The sequence below is a fragment of the Macaca fascicularis genome, chromosome 2 (genome assembly GCF_037993035.2).
Source record: "Macaca fascicularis isolate 582-1 chromosome 2, T2T-MFA8v1.1".
Taxonomy (NCBI): domain Eukaryota; kingdom Metazoa; phylum Chordata; class Mammalia; order Primates; family Cercopithecidae; genus Macaca; species Macaca fascicularis.
This window is the reverse complement of record NC_088376.1, coordinates 149,618,592-149,637,125: the sequence shown is the minus strand read 5'-3', so window position 1 is coordinate 149,637,125 and position 18,534 is coordinate 149,618,592. Positions and strand designations below refer to the sequence as shown.

Here is an 18,534-nt window from a genome sequence, read left to right as displayed (position 1 = left end):
TTAGGCAATTTCACCGTCATACTAACATCACAGGGTGTTCTTACACAAACCTAGATTGTATAGCCTACTACACCACACCTGAGCTACCTGGTATAGCTTGTTGTTCCTAGGCTAGAAACCTGGAGAGCATGTGACCATACTGAATACTGTAGGTAACTGTTAACACAATGGTATTTGTGTATCTGAACAAATCTAAACACAGAGAAGGTATAGTAAAAATACATTATTATAATCTTATGGAACCACTGCTGAATATGTGGTCTATTGTTGACCGAAACATCATGTGGCATGTGACTGTAGGTAGTTAGCTATCTTCAGTTTCAAGGTTATCTTTTCTTAATTAGCAAAGAAAAGAAAGGGATAAGTTCTGGTCTATCAAATATTCTTGGGGTCTGGGTTTTATCATGTGCAAATGTAGAGTTGGGACTAAATGATATCTAAATTATATAAATTAGAATATTATGTTAGATGCTACACGTGGATGCCTAATTTCAAAGAATAAGCATATTTCTTATCCTAAGGCAAAGGCAATGGGGTAGAATAGTGAAAAAAAATCTTTTTTTGAGCATAAAAGACTACAAATAAGTTTCTTAGAGCAACCTGACCTAACATGGGCTATAGAGAGCAGGAATGATCTGTTAAGGAGAAAAATCTACCACTTACCCATAAAAGCAGGTCAGCTTGAAAATGCTTTAAGGTAACTTTCCTACCTATATGAGGCATAAGTGCAGAAGGCAGGCATCGAATAGGAAAATGACAAAATCCATTTAACACTATGCTGAACATCATTTAATCTTTCTTTGATGATTCAAAAGTGACTCCAAAAGTGCTTTAGGAATCAACTCAGAATCTATCTTAATCGTTGGAGGAATGATTCGTTGGCACAATGCTAGGTAAGCCAGCTTATGCTATGGTTAAACAGAATTTTTTAAAAAACGTTTTTCATAAATAATCACTGACTAGGAGTTCTGGTTTTAGAACTGGCTTTGCCACAAATTAATTGTGCGAACTTGGGCAAATCACTTCCTTTTGTAATACAAATCAGCAGAAAGAAGCACAACGTAACTGAAGAAAAACTTTGTTTAGAAACTTTATGAAATGAATGTTCCTTTCTACTTGGCTGAGAGCATATAATTCATTGAAATGATTCAGTCATGATCAGTCTGCCAAGCAATTTGCCGAAAAAGTACACTGTGAGAAAGAGGGCAAAATTGCCAACTTGCTTGTCTCCAGTAAGAACATTTTCCACAATGATCCCATAAAACATGCTAATCTAACAAATGGCTGTCTTTATAACTCAAACACTTGATGTAACAGGAAATGCACAAAGGAGATTACACATTTTTAAAGTATGGGGGAAAAATTGAAATACCTAATGCACTTCAAAGTCACAGACAGCTGCCAAGATGTGGAGAGATCACTAAGTGAAGAAAGAGCCCAACTAATAGCATATAAATTGTTGCTCCTTGGCTATTGCTCTTGTCCATAGATTTTAAAGCCCTAGAATTAAAGGCTAATGTTGTTGAAATTACACATTTCCCAAATATTCAATCTTCAATAACTGCTCTGAATGAAGTAGAAGAGTCAAGCAACCTTTCCTAAAAGATTGGCAATGGGACAATGTCAGGAGCTATTTTTAACGTAATCATAAGAACTGGCCTGAAAGATGATGATCTGTTGTAGCAAAATGTGGAATCCACATTTCATTGAGAGAAGAATTTAAGGCCCAATTTCAACCTAACACATGTGTACAATACTATAACATCTGATCCTGGTAAGGGTACACAGCTGGTAGGAGGGAAGCTGGCAGGGTCTTGGGGAAACATTTATCATAAGCAGTGGTGTGTTGGAGTTGGCCCAGACAGGCTTCTGGGAGCCAACTGTTAATGTCTCTCCCCAACTCGGCATTCCAGGACTTCACACTGATAGCTTGAAATTGGCCATGGTGGGAGTACTGATATCACATAAGTAAGAAAACACTACAAAATCAGGACTCTTCCCACCTCACAAGAGCTGGTTGTTAAACATTTATCAGCACACCGCTGATTATAAACCTTAAAATGTTCAAACTTTTTTTTTTTTTGACAGTTTCATTCAGTTACCCGGATAGAGTGCAGTGGCACAATCACAGTTCACTGCAGACTCAAATTCCTGGGTTCAAGGAATCCTCCTGCCTCAGCCTTCAGAGTATCTTGGACTACAAGTGTGTGCCACCACACCTAGCTAATTTTTAAATTTTTTTGTAGAGACAGAGTCCTGCTATGTTGCCCATGCTGGTCTTGAACTCCTGGTCTCAAGCAACCCTCTTACCTCGGTCCCCCAGAGTGCTGGGATTACAGGCATGAGCCACCACACCCAGCCTCAAACTCTGTAACACAGTAATTCTACATCTAGACATCTTTTCTATAGAAATAATTAAAAATACGGGGATAAGGAGAGGAAAAAGAGAGAGGAAAAATTTGATGCACAAAGCAGTCCCAATAGTGAAGAAATTATGAGAAATCTAAAAGTCAAAACCTTGGCAAAAATACTCTCATACATCCATTCAAAAGGATGTTGATGAATATAACACTATTATGCTAAAATGCTACAATAAAACAAAATACTGTACAATCTTAGTTTTAAAAAATACACAAGATTAGAAGAAGTATACAAAAAGTCTATATATTAAAAAAATTTGAAAACGTAAAATAATAGCTGAAAACCTTTGTGACATTTTAAAAACAGAGAGATACAGCTGGAAATAAAACTAATGAATGGAACCTCACCTAGTACAGTTCATTTATTTGCCAGGATTCCCAAAATGGTCAGAAAATGGTCACAAAGCATTTTTCAAACTGCAGGTGGTGAGCTATTTGCAATTCTTAAATAATTTACTGGGTCACGACTAGAATTTTTCAAAAAGATAAAACAGAATAAAGGAAAGCATTATTTTGCAAAAGTCTTGTTTGTTATATGTGTGCATGTGTGCACAAAGACATATTGGGTTATAACAGGTATTTTTTAACTATAAGTGACAAAGAACTCTAGCACTAAGCAATCACAGTAAGAACTATACATCACCCAAGAAGTGAGATGAAACCAATCACAGTCACATTTGCTTTTGAGCTTCCATTTAAAGATGGTACCATTAGTGAACTGGTATAACTTTCTTGGATGTCCCAGGGGCTGCTGAACTGGCAACCCTGCCAATCTCAGGACAGACTTCTCTTGTGCCTTCCTTTGGTAAAGGCAGAGTGGGCTGTGTGACTCGGGACCTTAAAACTCCATTTTTATGGAATAGCTGGAAACTGAGGTTAATCCAAAGAAAATTTTCCTTTGAAAATGAAAACTGAAAAACGTTCTAAGAAAATACAGTGGGAACAATTAGAACATGTGAGTGAAACTTAATGACTCTTAGTTCTCCCAGCCACCTACAAGGAAGGGGGTGTCGTTACTGTATGCTTATACACACTAAAGAAACTAAGGCTCAGAGGATTCGGCCCATTAAGCTGTTGGGAACTGAAGCCTAGCCTTCCTACTCTACCCCAACACACTGTGAGCTGAGCAGAAAAAAATGGCTGCTTCCTTTTTCACTACAGGAAGCATTCTGACTGTAGGAAGTAAGATCATTCACATGTGAAGAGGCTTCCATTCCCTAGTCTCTTTTCCATTCTCTGTAAAATGCAGACAACACTACTCACTTTGCAGGGTGTGTAAGGATAAGTAATAGCATGTATGAGTGACCAGCTGCATGCTGGGCACACGGTCAAAACTGAGACCATGGCAGTCCCTGCTGTCGGTGGCTGGCAATGTGTCCTCTTCAGGGGCAGGTACCCACTCTCTCATAGTCAGCCAAGGCTTCACACACAAGTGAACAGTACCTCCACATGCAAAGCTCCTACTCTGACTTGGAACAAAGAGGACTCATTCACCTCCTGACCTTAACAATCCACAGGCTCCCTGCTAAGCAGGCTAACTCCTGTCTTTTCCTTAATCTTCCTCCAAGCCAGGGCCTCTGAGAGTCTCAGTGCTCTGTGCATCTCTGACAATAGAAGCAGAACTGCATGTAGATGTGTATTTTTCTGGGGTGAGGATCCACTGCTTCCAAAACCTTCTGAGACATTATGCATTTGCACCCTACTAAAATTAAGAACCCCTGCTCTGAATCAGCCACGCAGATCATATACCTCCCCTGTATTCTGTCTCCTGTCACTCCAGTAACCATGTGTGTAACTCATTAGACATAAATTGAGGTGTGCAGACAATTTGGGAAAGCCTTTGTAAACCACATGGCCTTAACCAGACAATAGAATGCTCACATCCAAGAGAACACCTACAATGAACTAAGAGCTACCCTCTACTCACTGAAGGCCTACTGTATGCCAGACACTGACCAGGTGGTTCTCATGAGCAATCTCCAGTCTTCACAACTCATTTATGCATGAATTCATCCTTCCATTGCATTTTACACACCAGGCATTCTGCTATGGGATGCAGACACAATGGTGGGAAATCAAAGATAGGGTACCTGTCCTGGTAGAGCTTACATTTAAATGGGAGAAAAATATATTAATCAAAGATCACTCAAGAAAATGTAAAATTATGGACCAGGTGTGGTGGCTCACACCTGTAATCCCAGCACTTTGAGAGGCTGAGGTGGGTGGATCACCTGAGGTCAGGAGTTGAGACTGGCCTGGCCATCATGGCGAAACCCCGTCTCTACTAAAAATAAAACAATGAGCCAGGTGTGGTGGCATATGCCTGTAATCCCAGTTACTTGGGAGGCTGAGGCAGGAGAATCACTTGGACCCTGGAGGCGGTGGTTGCAGTGAGCCAAGATCGTTGCACTCCAGCCTGGGCAACAAAGAATGAAACTCCATCTCAAAAAAAAAGAAAGAAAGAAAAGAAAAGAAGAAAAAAGAAGGGATACACAGTGATATGAGAGCTTGCAACAGAAGGAATACACCTTTTTATAGAGGTCAGGGAAGGGTTTCCTTGAAAGAGTGGGCACTTAACAGAGCAAAGGGGAGGTCGGGGGAGGGAAAGGTAGAAGTGGAGAAAGGAGAGAGAAGAGAGTTCCAGGCAAAAGGTGCATGCAAAAGCCCTGTGGCAGGGAACGTGGAATGACTTGGGGCTGGATGCCCACAGGGGCCAGGCCACACAGACTCTTGTAGGCCATATGAAAGAATTTAGCCCCTATTCTTAGAGCACAGGGAAGAAGACATTCAGGTGTTTCATTATGATAGGGACATGATCAGATCTGCTTTTCTAAAGAAAACTGTGGGGATGATGTGGGAATGAACTGGAGAAGCCCAGAGTAGATACAAGGAGGCTTGTGAGGAAGCTGCTGCAGTACAGCAGAGATTGAGGTGGTGGCAGAAGGGCTGAGAGACATTCAGGACATGAAATCCACAAGACGCAGGGGTGGCAGTGGGAAGACAGCTGTCTGGTAGGATGACCAGATTTCTGGCTCGTGTGACTGGATAGAGGCAGCATCATTCTGAGCCAGTGAAGCCAGAAAAGGACCAGCCTTGGGATAAAGATTATAAGATGCAGAAGGAGGCAAGCAGGCAGCTGGATAATGTGGCCCGGGGTCCAGAGGGAGGTTCAGGCTAGTGGGAGAAACTGAATTACTTGGGAGGAAATGGTTTCTGGCATTGCAGGCACAATGAGATAACCCAGAAGAGAAACAGGTGGAAGAGAGAAACTCAGAGGGATTCCAATATTTCTCCATCCTACACATGAGGACACAGGGCTCAAAGAGAAGCAGTGACTTTTTAGGGAACAAAGTGCTGGTGGGAGGAGGAGGGGGCAGAATCGAGTAAAACATGAAGCCAGAGCACAAGTGCAGGAATTCATACTGAAAAGAATGCCTATTTTTGAAAAAAGAGGGTGAAAACCTTCAAGGAAATGTCGTGGCTCAAAGGGAAACTGGCATTATGCTAAAGAGAGTGAATGAGGTTAATGCAATAAAAGCAAGAACCACTGAAAATGATGTCTAGAAATTATTTCTCTAGGGTTCGACCCTGCCCCCGGCAAAAGCCTTCTTTAATTTTCTTTTTTTTTTTTTTTTTTTTGAGACGGAGTCTTGCTCTGTCGCCCAGGCTGGAGTGCAGTGGCCGGATCTCAGCTCACTGCAAGCTCCGCCTCCCGGGTTTACGCCATTCTCCTGCCTCAGCCTCCTGAGTAGCTGGGACTACAGGCGCCCGCCACCTCGCCCGGCTAGTTTTTTGTATTTTTTAGTAGAGATGGGGTTTCACTGTGTTAGCCAGGATGGTCTCGATCTCCTGACCTCGTGATCCACCCGTCTCGGCCTCCCAAAGTGCTGGGATTACAGGCTTGAGCCACCGCACCCGGCCGCCTTCTTTAATTTTCATACCAGTTCACAATTCTGTCTCTCTCCTCTCAGCATTCTCGCATCATGTGTCTCTTAAGTGTCCAGCATTGCACTAAATGTTGAGGATGCAGAGTGGGGACAAACAAGATTCAGTGCTAAAGTTGCTGACAGGCTGGGGATATGGGGCAGGCAGAAAAGTGAATCAACAATTACTTTGGAGACCAGTCAGTGCTAGCAGGGAGGCTGCTACCAGAACACAGAAGAGAGACATGAAATGGTGCAATCAGCCAGCCAGTGCATCCTGGGATGATGAATCAGAAGGGTAGGTGAGGCAGCTGCCAGGTGACAGAAGGGAGACAGAGAGATATCTGAAGGCAGAGAGATGGGGGGAAAGCATGTGGCATTTGGAGGACACAGGGGTAGCCAGAGCACAGGATGTATCTTGGGAAATACAAAATGAGGCTAGTGATGGACAGGAACCAGAACGGAACAGACCTCAAATGCCAAGCTAAGTAGTTTCAACGTTATCCTGAAGTCAACAGGAACCTTAGAAGGGTTTTAAGTAGAAGAGTTATATGATCAAATTTACACGTTAGAAAATGCACTTGGGCCAGGCGCGGTGGCTCAAGCCTGTAATCCCAGCACTTTGGGAGGCCAAGATGGGCGGATCACGAGGTCAGGAGATCGAGATCATCCTGGCTAACACGGTGAAACCCCGTCTCTACTAAAAAATACAAAAAACTAGCTGGGCGAGGTCGCGGGCGCTTGTAGTACCAGCTACTCGGGAGGCTGAGGCAGGAGAATGGCGTAAACCCGGGAGGCAGAGCTTGCAGTGAGCTGAGATCCGGCCACTGCACTCCAGCCTGGGCGACAGAGCGAGACTCTGTCTCAAAAAGAAAATACACTTGGACAGCAGTGCGGAGGAGAGACAGGAACATTCAGGGCCACAGGTAGGAAGGGCGGCATGAAGGCTATAAAACTCCCATGAGGCCGAAACGCTCTAAGGCTTCTGGTGATCTTTTCTAGAATAAGATAAGGCATAGACGACCAACCAAAGTACCACGTGTATCAATATTTTGAACTTATCTTCCATTACTTGAATTTCTACTGAACTTTCCACAGGTCAATGTCTCCTCTCCTCTAGAAGACTTTGGGTTGTGTGAGAACAAGTACAATTGTATCTCAAAATTTCTGGCCCATAAGGAGGTGTTCATCACATGTGCTGAGTAATTCCAGGCTTTCCTGAGATATAACTGTAACCAAGTGAAGGACAATGTGCCTGAACCCGACAAGCAGACAGGCAGTTAGACTCAGGGACAGGGCACTGGTGAATCCCCCAGAGCACTTCAGAGGAGACCCCAGAGATCTGCTGTCTTTCAAAATATGCTGCTGTTGAAACATAAAGGAAGTGGAAACATTGAGCATCTACCATGTGCTCGGCATTTTATTCACATTATCATGTTTAATCCTCACAAAAGGAGGTGGCAATACCACCATTTAACAGATAAACTAATACAACGAAAAGTTATGCAGTTTCCCCAAGGTCAAGGGAATGGTATAAAGGGCATCGGCTTGTGGCCGGGCACAGTGGCTCACGCCTGTAATCCCAACACTTTGGGAGGCCAAGGCGGGTGGATCACGAGGTCAGGAGTTTGAGACTAGCCCGGCCAATATGGTGAAACCCCATCACTACTAAAAATACAAAAATTAGCTGGGCATGATGGTGCACACCTGTAGTCCCAGCTGCTTGGGAGGCTGAGGCAGGAGAATCGCTTGAAGCTGGGAAGCGGAGGTTGCAGTGAGCTGAGATCGTGCCACTGCACTCCAGCCTGGGTGACAGAGCAAGACTCTGCCTCAACAACAACAACAACAACAAGAAAGGGCATAGGCTTCGTAATCAGACAATGTGGTCGTGTGACTTTGAGTCTCAAACAGAAAATGCAGATACTAATTAACTAACCACAGTTAGTAACTAACACTTGTTCCACAGAGTTATTATAGAAAGAGCAAGTATGTGGAAGTCCCTTTTAAATTAATTTTAAAGCATTGTTCAAACTGTTATTTTGGTAGAGCTGTACTTTGGGGAGGACCACTTATTTACCACATATAACCTGACCTACAGTTACTTCCAAACACAGGCCATTTAATCCTGCCTGCTATGACAACAGGACTTCACACTAGATGGGACTTTAAGCTATTAATGATCTTACTGCTATACTAATTTAGCTGTGGTTCTGTGAAATCACCTGGGGGAAAGAATTTTAATAAAAATTCAATCTTCAGTCCTCAATTTAAAAAGCTTCCTCTGGGCCAGGTGTGGTAGCTCATGTCTGTAATCCCAGCACTTTGGGAGGCCAAGGTGGGCGGATCACAAAGCCAGGAGATAGAGACCATCCTGGCTAACATGGTGAAACCCCATCTCTACTAAAAATACAAGGAAAAAAAAAAAAGGGCTTCCTCTGAAAAATAAAATGTAAATGTAGTTGATTTTAAAATGTGCTTTAAAAAAAAAAGTCATCCTAAGTTCAGGCTAAAGAATAACCAGACCGTCAGTTAAAGGCTTCCCTTTTTTCAGCTCTGATATATTCACATGGCTATGGAGATGATTCTATTTGATTTCAGAACTTCCTAACACTCATAAATCTTTGTTATTTTTAATTCATAGTCTCCTGTATAGCTAAGACAACTTCCTATATATCTGATCACTTCTAAAAGACACTTACAGTACTCTTTCATTCATTCAAAAGAATTTTATTGAGGGCCTCAGACAAGTACTAGACACTATACGGACACAAATTCATAAGACTTGGGCCCTGCCCTCTTGGAGCTTACAGTCTAATATGGCACAAAAAGAAATTTGTACAAGGTACTGGACCTGCAAATGAGGATCAGGGAATAAATGCAATGACTACAGATACGGATAGATCATATATGGCCACACCATGAAAATGCTTCACAGTGAAGATAGAATTTCAATAAGGACAGAGAGAATTTCTTAGGGTTTTCATAAGTAGAATATGTTTTAGGAAGATGATACAACATGAGAAAAAGAAAGATACAAAAAAAGTTTTAGGTGTATCTGATGGGAAGGGGATGGAGATTCTGGAGAAAAATAGGTAAGATTAGCTGGAGCAATGCTTTATAAGGAAAATAGTGGAAGATAAGGTAGGAAAGGCAGCTTGGAGCCAGAAGGAAGACACTATTAGGCTCTTGGTCAATGAATGATATACTAAATGTGGGTAGTTCAAGGGAGATTCTTCTATAGTTCTGTTGCGCAAGATGGAAACAAGATTCTAAGTGTCCAGGAGTGTGATATGAGGGGCCTGAACTACAAGTAGTTCTGGGAATAAAAATTAAAACATAAGGGTAAAATACATCAGGAGGGAAAAAGGAAATAACTTTAGCACTAATAGAGAGTAAGGTATTGGCTGGGTGCAGTGGCTCATGCCTATAATCCCAGCACTTTGGGAGGCTGAGGTGGGTCACGCATTCAAGACCAGCCTGGCCGACATAGTGAAACCTCATCTCTACTGAAAATACAAAAAATTAGCCGAGTGTGGTGGCGGGCACCTATAGTCCCAGCTACTCGGGAGGTTGACCAGGAGAATCGCTTGAACCTGGGAGACGGAGGTTGCAGTGAGCCAAGTTTGCGCCACAGTGCTCCAGCCCAGGCGACAGTGCGAGACTCCGTCTCAAACAAACAAACAAAAAAAAGAGTAAGGTATCAAAATGACTCTGAGCTGTAGTAGAGCTAGAAAAACCTGGAGGAGCTGATTCGATAACTGCAGGGGTGGGAGAGGGTAGAGATAAGGAAATGTTCTTAACATCCTTTGAAAGCTAAGGAAATTTAAACAAGTTTGACTTTTGCAGTGGTCTCTTGTAACATGAACTTCAGATTTTTTAAAAAACTATATAATAAAATGATACTCAAAGTTTATCTGACCTTCATCCTTTGACCTTGGAAGAAATCACTGTAGTGTTTAAGCAAGGAAACCAGCACCGTGTTCTCATCATACTTGATTAAGAAGTAAGGAAGAGCTGTGACTCCTTCTGTTTGACAAAGATTATCATATGCACACTCTAATGCTTCAATCTGAAAACAGAAAACACATCGTTATTCTCTAGAAAATTACATATCTAGTTCTGAGCTAAAAACTAACTCAAAATAAAAGGTACCTTAAAACCAGAAGACTGGAAATGACTGATCACACTCCTCTTACAGCAAACGAACATAGAAGTGCCTCCAAATAATACCACTTAGCTTTTATATAACGCTTTCCAGGTGCATGGTGGTGTGTGTCTTTGGAGCACAAAGGGACATTTTATGGTACAACATGGTGGTTCCCTAAGCTGTCAATCAGAGTTTTAGAGAGGTAACCAAACATTCTTTCTCTCCTATGATAATCCAACATGAATCTACCCCGATGAATTTTACCCTGAACCTTTCCATAATCTTCAACAGGTTTACTGAGACATGACTAACATACCATACAATTCACCCATTTATTACTTTTTGAGACAGGTGTCTTCCTTCTGGCTCCAAGCTGCCTTTCTTGCTCTGTCACCCAGGCAATCACAGCTCACTGCAGCCTCAACCTCCTGGGCTCAATCAATCCTCCTATCTCAGCCTCCTGAGTAGCTGGGACTATGGGCACATACCACCATGCCCGGCTAACTTTTTTGTATTTTTTATAGAGAAGGAGTTTCACCATATTGCCCAGGCTGGTCTTGAACTCCTGAACTCAAGTGATTTGCTCACCTCTGCATTCCAAAGTGCTGGAATTACATTAGAGGTGTGAGCCACCGTGCCTGACCCAATTCACCCATTTAAAGTACATAATGCAATGTGTTGTTTTTTTAGTATGTTCACAGGGTTATGCAACCACCACAGAAATAATAATTATAGAACATTTTTGTCCTCAATAAAAGAAACCCCATACCTGCCAGCAGTCAATCCTCATCCAAAATCCTTTTTCCCCACTTATATTTCTTCTTGGGAAATTAGTTCCACAAAACCACAACCTTGGATTTGTACGAAATAAAAAAAAAAAAAATTTTAATCAATAATGGCTGCTCTCTGAACAGCTCCAAGAAAGCTCCCTGAATGATGGCTTCAGTATCCAGGGCTTTAGTGATTGATGTGTTTCATGAATTCAAATCATCTTGACACATAATCTTTGCTTTAACAACAATCAGAATTCTCTAGTTTAGGGTCTCTGTTTTACCAGCCTGATTATTTTAACTGCTGTTCTGGGAACCATCTCTAATGACCTTATTATCTATCCCAAATGTCACTGACTAACTCTGCATGTACCGCTCCAGGTAGAAAAGCTTTGCAACTTGGTACCAGGGTCGGAGAATGCCCTCTGTTTTGTTTCAAACACTTGTTCCCAGAGTATACTGCCTTATGTTTCCCCACATTGAAAATGAAGACCACATTTTGGTAAATTCTTTCGGTGTTTCAAAATATTCCTATAATTCCCCCTTACTGGCTTAGCATTTCACCAAATACCACTGAAAACCTGGAAAATTACTGTTCACTACATCTTCAAAATGACTTTATAGACCAGGCAGGGTGGCTCATGCCTGTAATTCCAGCACTTTGGGAGGTTGAGGTAGGTAGATTGCTTGAGCCCAGGAGTTGAAGACCAGCCTGGCCAACATGGCAAAACCCCGTATCTGTTAAAAGACAAACATTAGCCAGGTGTGGTGGGATGCCTATAGTCCCAGGTGCTGAGGAGGCTGAGATGAGAGAATCACCTGAGCCTGAAAAGTTGAAGCTACAGTGAGCTATGATCGTGCCACTGCACTCCAGCCTGTGTAACGGGGGTGAGACCCAGTCTCAAAATATATATAAATATATATACAAAAAAATGACTTTACAAACATTTTCTAAATAAGTCTGCTCCTAGTACCACCTTTGGAGGATTTCAGTCACCACCTCTTCATCCAGAGAAGTACCTGTTTGTCTTTGGAAAGCACTAGATAACTACTCTTGCACATTCAACCCAATTTTTTGTGCATTTTGGTTATTTGTTGATACCTGTTTTAGTGAAAACCTTTGATCCAAACCCACTGGCCCCTGAATGAGAGGTAAACTCTCTGGAAGGCAGAGGGCAGGATAGCAAAACCAATAGTAGAAGTGGTACTTCTTTAGATCCTAGAATAAAAAATATAAATAGGTTATTAGAATAGCACCATTAGCTTAAGATGAAACGCATCTATTAATGTAGCTTCACAAGGCCAATTAAGATAGCAAAGCTGACGCAAACCAAGTATGTCCAGCTTGTCAAATATCCTCATCCCCAGCAGAACTCATGATCAAATAAAGGACTTTTTAATTCCCAAAATAGTCTCATATACCACCACTAATAAAATGATGACAAACACAATATACTTTTTTGGCCACTTGCTAACAGAAAATGTGCAATATGTAATTGTTATTATCATCATCATCCTTTAACCTACAAAATCCCCCTGGGAGGTAATTATTATTATCCCATTTTATAAACAGAAAACTGAATCTTACAAAGGGGTAAAAAACCTGAACAACAATAAAAAAGATGGCAAAGGGCAGAGAAGAGATCAGAACTCTGCTTCCAAAACTTAAGCTTTTTTCCATTGACCATACATACTCAATGTACTATCTACAGAAGCACAACTTCCAAATAGTTACCATTCTCTTCACAATCAAAAAAAGTGCATGTTATTAAGGAAGCTGTGCTATTCACATACCTATGCATGCCTGAAATAATACAATATTGCTTTTGGAAATGCCTTAGTGGATTTAAGTCAACAACTATCAAGCCCTTGGTATGTATAAGGCAAAACATAAGACACTGACAATAAGATGACAATAAACCCCAGTCCCAGACATCAGGCAGCTCACTTTGTGGACGGAGCAGAGATAAAGTGAGTGCATGATTACAGCCACGGAGAGGCTCTAAGTAGTAAGCTGCATGGGTGAATAGAAGAGGTTACATCTTCATGGGTGTATCTGACCCATCCCCCACCAGGGTAGGTGACCCAGGGGAAAGGATTTGTGAGGCTGTCTTTGACTCTGTTCCCACTCATGCTAATGGCTCTTGCTTCAGAATTCCTACAGCTTTTGGGGCCTTAATTAAATTCATGGTAGTATTCCAGACATATGTGGGTATTTGGCAGCTTGCCTACAAGCCTGTGACCACTGAATATGAATGCAGTTTATGTGACTAATTAATATTTCTTCTTGAATCTTGCTAACAATTAAAATTGGATGGTTGTTAAATGACTTTTTATTGAGATATAATTCACATGCCATAAAATCCACCATGTTAAAGTATATAATTTAGTAGTTTCTTTTTAGTATAGTGATATGGTTGTATCATCCAGAATATTTTCATCACTTCAAAAAGAAATCTCATACATATTAGCAGAGACTCCCCATTCCCCCTCCTCTCATCCCCTGGCAACCACGAATCTATTTTCTGTCTCTATGGATTTGCCTAGTGTGGACTTTTCATATAAATGAAATCATACTAGATGACTTTTAAAATGTAAATGTATATGTAAACATGTGTACAGATGAGAAAGTCTAATAATGGTAGTTATTAGACTTTATAACTACCATTATAATTCTCTAATTTTGCGGTCTCTAATTCTGCTATTCACTGATCAACTAAGAACAAATTCCCTCTTCACAATGGCAAAATGAAGTACAAAACTGAAATTAATGAACTGTCTAGTCCTATGAGTCCTAAAAACAGCAGAAGTAAAGCAAAAACACCTCCAGAGATTATTTTCTCTTCTTTGTACTTAAATGATTTGTCATAACTGATCTTTAGTAAAAGGTTAAACAATTCAAGATGAAGAACCTCACAAATTCTTTTTTTTTTTTTTTTTTTGGAGATGGAGTCTTGCTCTGTCACACAGGCAGGCTGGAGTGCAGTTGCACGATCTCGGCTCAACCTCCACCTCCCGGGTTCAAGCAATTCTCTTACCTCAGCCTCTCGAGTAGCTGGCCGCCACACTCAGCTAATTTTTTTTTAATTTTAGTAGATACGGGGTTTCACTATGTTGCCCAGGCTGGTCTAGAACTCCTGAGCTCAGGCAATCTGCCCACCTCAGCCTCCCAAAGTGCTAGGATTACAGGCATGAGCCACCGCACCCGGCCGGACCTCACAAATTCTAAGAAACTTTATCAGGTCATCTTCAAAAGCCAAAAGGCTTGCATTTCTTAGGATTCTTTTCAGGATACAAAGGACCTCCATTAAATTAAACATAAAGTCCTTAGTGTCTGAAGATTTTAAAAAATAGATACTTACAATTTTGTTTTAAGCCAGGCTAATAATGCTCAGTAAACAAGGCAACAAGACCAACACACATACTGACTCTAGCAAACCTTAAAACTTTAAGTAAGAGCTAATGTTATTTTTCTCATTAAATGCAAACTGTCAGCATGTTCTACTAATGAGAATTCTTGGTAAAGAAAGTGTACTTTCTTTACTTGGTAAAGAAAGAATTCTTGGTAAAGAAAGTGTCTTGGTAAAGAAAGTTCAAGTAACTAGAAATCTTTAACTAGCAATACTTACAATTTACCCCAGTAAAGAACCTACAGGCCAGGCGTGGTGGCTCATGCCTGTAATCCCAGCACTTTGGGAGGCCGAGGCAGGCGGATCACAAGGTCAGGAGATCAAGACCATCCTGGCTAACACGGTGAAACCCTGTCTCTACTAAAAATATAAAAAATTAGCCAGGTGTGGTGGTGTGGGCCTGTAGTCCCAGCTACTCGAGAGGCTGAGGCAGGAGAATGGGGTGGAACCCGGGAGGCGGAGCTTGCAGTAAGCTGAGATCGCACCACTGCACTCCAGCCTGGGAGACAGAGTGAGATTCCGTCTCAAAAAAAAAAAAAAAAAAAAAAAAAATCTACAGAATTACCCAAACGTATAGACAAATTATAAATGCCAAATTGAACCAAGTAATCAGACAAAAAATTTAAACATTTTTCTCTCTCCTCCACTATTACACAGAAAGCATTGTAACTGTTAGAAAATGTGTTCCTTGTAGATAGCCACCCACTGGCCTTGTTTGATTGCTATCATACCCTCTTTTGCCTTGGGCAATAAATCAGAGGCCTCCCCTACATCTAGGAATCCAGGAGGAATGGTGGGAGGTCGAGGAAGAACTTGGCAAAAAATAAAAAGTGGGAAAGAGGATTAATATCCAAAGCTGACGACACTGTGGTAAAACAGCATACTGAATCCACAGCAACATTACAGTGTTTATACGCCCGCTCCAAAGAACTTATTCTAAAGAAGTAAAATGAGCAGGAAAAAAGACCAATATGGCTAATATTATATATTTTTCAATATGCCACAGTATTTTTTTTGTTTGAGACAGGGTCTCACTCTGTTTTCCAGGCTGGAGTGCAGTGGTGCAATCATGGCTTGCTGCAGCCTCAATCTCTCAGGCTCAGATGATCCTCCCACCTCAGCTCCCCAGTAGCTGGAACCACAGGCAGGTGCCACCACACCTGGCTAATTTTTGTATTTTTTGTAGTGACAAGGTGTTGCCCAGGCTGGTCTCAAACTCTTGGCCTCAAGTGATCCACCTGCCTCAGCCTCCCAAAGTGCTGGTATTACAAGCATGAGCCATTGTGCCCAGAGTAGCATTTGTAATAATAGTGAATATTAGAAACCATCTGAATATATAACAGGAATCTATGGAACATACATTTGACAGAATGTTATATAGTCAATATAATAATAAAGGATATAAATTAGTTTTATATACACAGATATATATATACATATCTGTGTGCTGTGTGTGTGCACTTGCATGTGTGTATAGCTGGTATCTGTGTGTTTGCATAGCTGGTATCTCTATAACCAACTCTTACCTTTTCCCTACTTTTCCCTCACCAAGGCCAGGTCCTTCCATCTACATTCTACCCCTTCTTCACTGGGCAGCACATGTTACCCTAATACGATTTCCTTTTCAAGGCTACCCTCAATGTTCATTTTAATTAGATTTCGCTTACAGAAAACATTTTTCTGACTTTAAAAAAACAAAAAACGAAAAAATCAACAAGCAATTTTGTGGTCAAGCTATGCAGTGTGATCTCCTCTAATCCAGAAGCCCCTTCCCTTTATTTCAATGGACCTCTGTAGGACGGTATTTAACAAAGGCGTTAGCAACAATGAAACAACATTCCCTGAACCTGACTGTATGATGCCCTGTTTTATATAAACTATGCAATTACTGCCAGTATGATCCATAGGGATGCATTACTGCCAGTATGATCCATAGGGGTGAATTAAGTTAGCATCAGTAATAGGTGCCAGCACTATCTGGCCACTAATCAAATGAGCGTTTCGTTAACAGCTATTATTCAAATAACAGAAGGTAGTAGCTTCAGAGAGAAGAGCACACTGTTCTGCGGGTACACTGGGCTGAGCCAGGGGATCTCACCAGCCTCAGTGCAACCGAGAGCCCATTTACTTACTGCAAATGTCAAGAGGAGGAACTTGTTGAGGAGTACAGGATTTTCAAGAGCAGTGCCTGATTTTATGGATTCCCATATCTGCCAAAAGAAGAAAAGCATCAAGGCAGGTTACCAAGCATCTCTGAGCTTCTCACTCCCAGGCGAAGTGTGGAGCTGAAAAGCACCAGGTTCTTCTTTCCTGCAGGCCCAGCACCACTTACCCCATACAATGAAGTGGGTTGTTACCTCACTCTGCCCGCTTCACACTGCCTCTCTCCCAGCCACACTCCCTTCAACATCTAAGCCAAGTGAGGGAGCCCAGGCGCCTCCTCTCAGCAGATCTCAGCACAGAGGAGGCAACCAGGCCATTTTCATGTCTTCACAATCTCCTTCAGCAAATATTTATTGTCTACTATATACCAGGCACATCAGGGTTACAGAAATAAAAGACACGGTCAGTCCCTACCCTCAAGACACTCGCAGTCTAGAGAGAGAGACCGGCATAAACGTATAACTTCACCGCCATGTAGGATTTGCTGTCACAGAAGTGGGTAGAATTTATGGGAGGAATTCTCTGCAGACTCAGCTGGGGAACTGGGAGGGTGAAGAGCCTGGGAGGGGCTCTCAAAGGAAGTACTGTAAAATACACATAGGGGTTTCTTGAAGCCTTGTTTGAGATTATCTTACCCTGAGAGATGAAGAAAGAAGAGCAAACTTCAAATTTATGTATACTCAGCAAGTACTGAAACTAGGAGCAAACGCTGGTGCTGGTCAGCAGCTGTGGATCACAAGATGTTTTTGTAGCTAAGATTCGTAGCTAAACTTGGTGTTACTAAGCAAGACCAAACAGTTGCACTAATAAGAATCATTCCCTAAGTATGGGTGGAAGAGGGAAATAAGTAAGCAGAAGTAAGTTCCTGCTACTGACATACTGGCCTTGGAGGAGCTGGACCACTGAAGAGAGGCTCCCAATTTCTGGTAAGCCGAGGGAGCATGGGGCAGGAGCTGCCAGGAGAATTCTGGGCCCCAGTTGAGGGGTGGGATATTCCTGTGGGGGTGGGGAACCTGCTTTTTTCCAAGATGATGAAGGCCTGACCCAACTCTTTGGAGACTCCCTTTTAAATGTGCAGCCAAAGCAGGAGGCCCAGGAGCAGTCAAGCCACAGGTCAAGAAAAACGACCATCCTCTCCTGAGTCACAGCTGCATCCATCCCAAGGGATGTGAGGGAAGCCTGCCTCAGGACCTGACCACTGCACCCACACCAACAAGATCCATGTCGTAATCAAGACTGGTATAAAGACTCCTTGATTAAAGCAGTTAGACAGGACTGGGATAAACTGCCCCCGCCTCCCATTTTAATTCCTCTCACTAACTCCAATGTAAAGAAGCAAAGGAAAGACATTCCAGGCAGAGAAGATATTGTGTTCCCAAGGAGAGAGGACAGAACAGAAAGTAGGTGGAGGGAATTACATGTGATTTGCTATGACAGACTCAGAGAATGCAAGGGCAAGAGTGAGAGCTTAGAAAGGACAAGAGAAAAACAGGGCCAGGCCACAGAGGCCTTGAAAATCAGATGCAGTAGATTAGATAAGTGAAGACACTGGAGAGACTACGTGATAATCTCCTCTACCGCATGGTGCACAGGATTGACAAGCCTCTCCAAGGCACAATAAACAGAGTGCCCAGAGGCATTCAGCCACAGGAACACAACTCTCCGAGGTCTGGCTGCTTCCAAATGCTGGCTGGAGATGAG

At 42.1% G+C, this 18,534-nt stretch overlaps 1 protein-coding gene across 17 annotated transcripts in view; it reads right to left on the bottom strand.

Moving 5' to 3' along the window:
* ATG7 (autophagy related 7) overlaps positions 1 to 18,534 on the bottom strand; it is a 267,087-nt gene that overhangs the window by 219,066 nt on the left and 29,487 nt on the right. For 16 of the 17 annotated variants that reach the window (XM_065539502.1, XM_045384718.2, XM_005547834.4 and 13 more), the window contains 3 exons: positions 16,803 to 16,880; positions 12,363 to 12,479; positions 10,263 to 10,412 (listed from right to left, as the gene is read on the bottom strand). In XM_065539502.1, the coding sequence (XP_065395574.1) occupies positions 10,263 to 10,412; positions 12,363 to 12,479; positions 16,803 to 16,880 (345 nt within the window). Of the gene's footprint in view, positions 1 to 10,262; positions 10,413 to 11,259; positions 11,342 to 12,362; positions 12,480 to 16,802; positions 16,881 to 18,534 lie in introns of those variants that run through there. The other variant, XM_065539505.1, reaches the window with a different exon arrangement.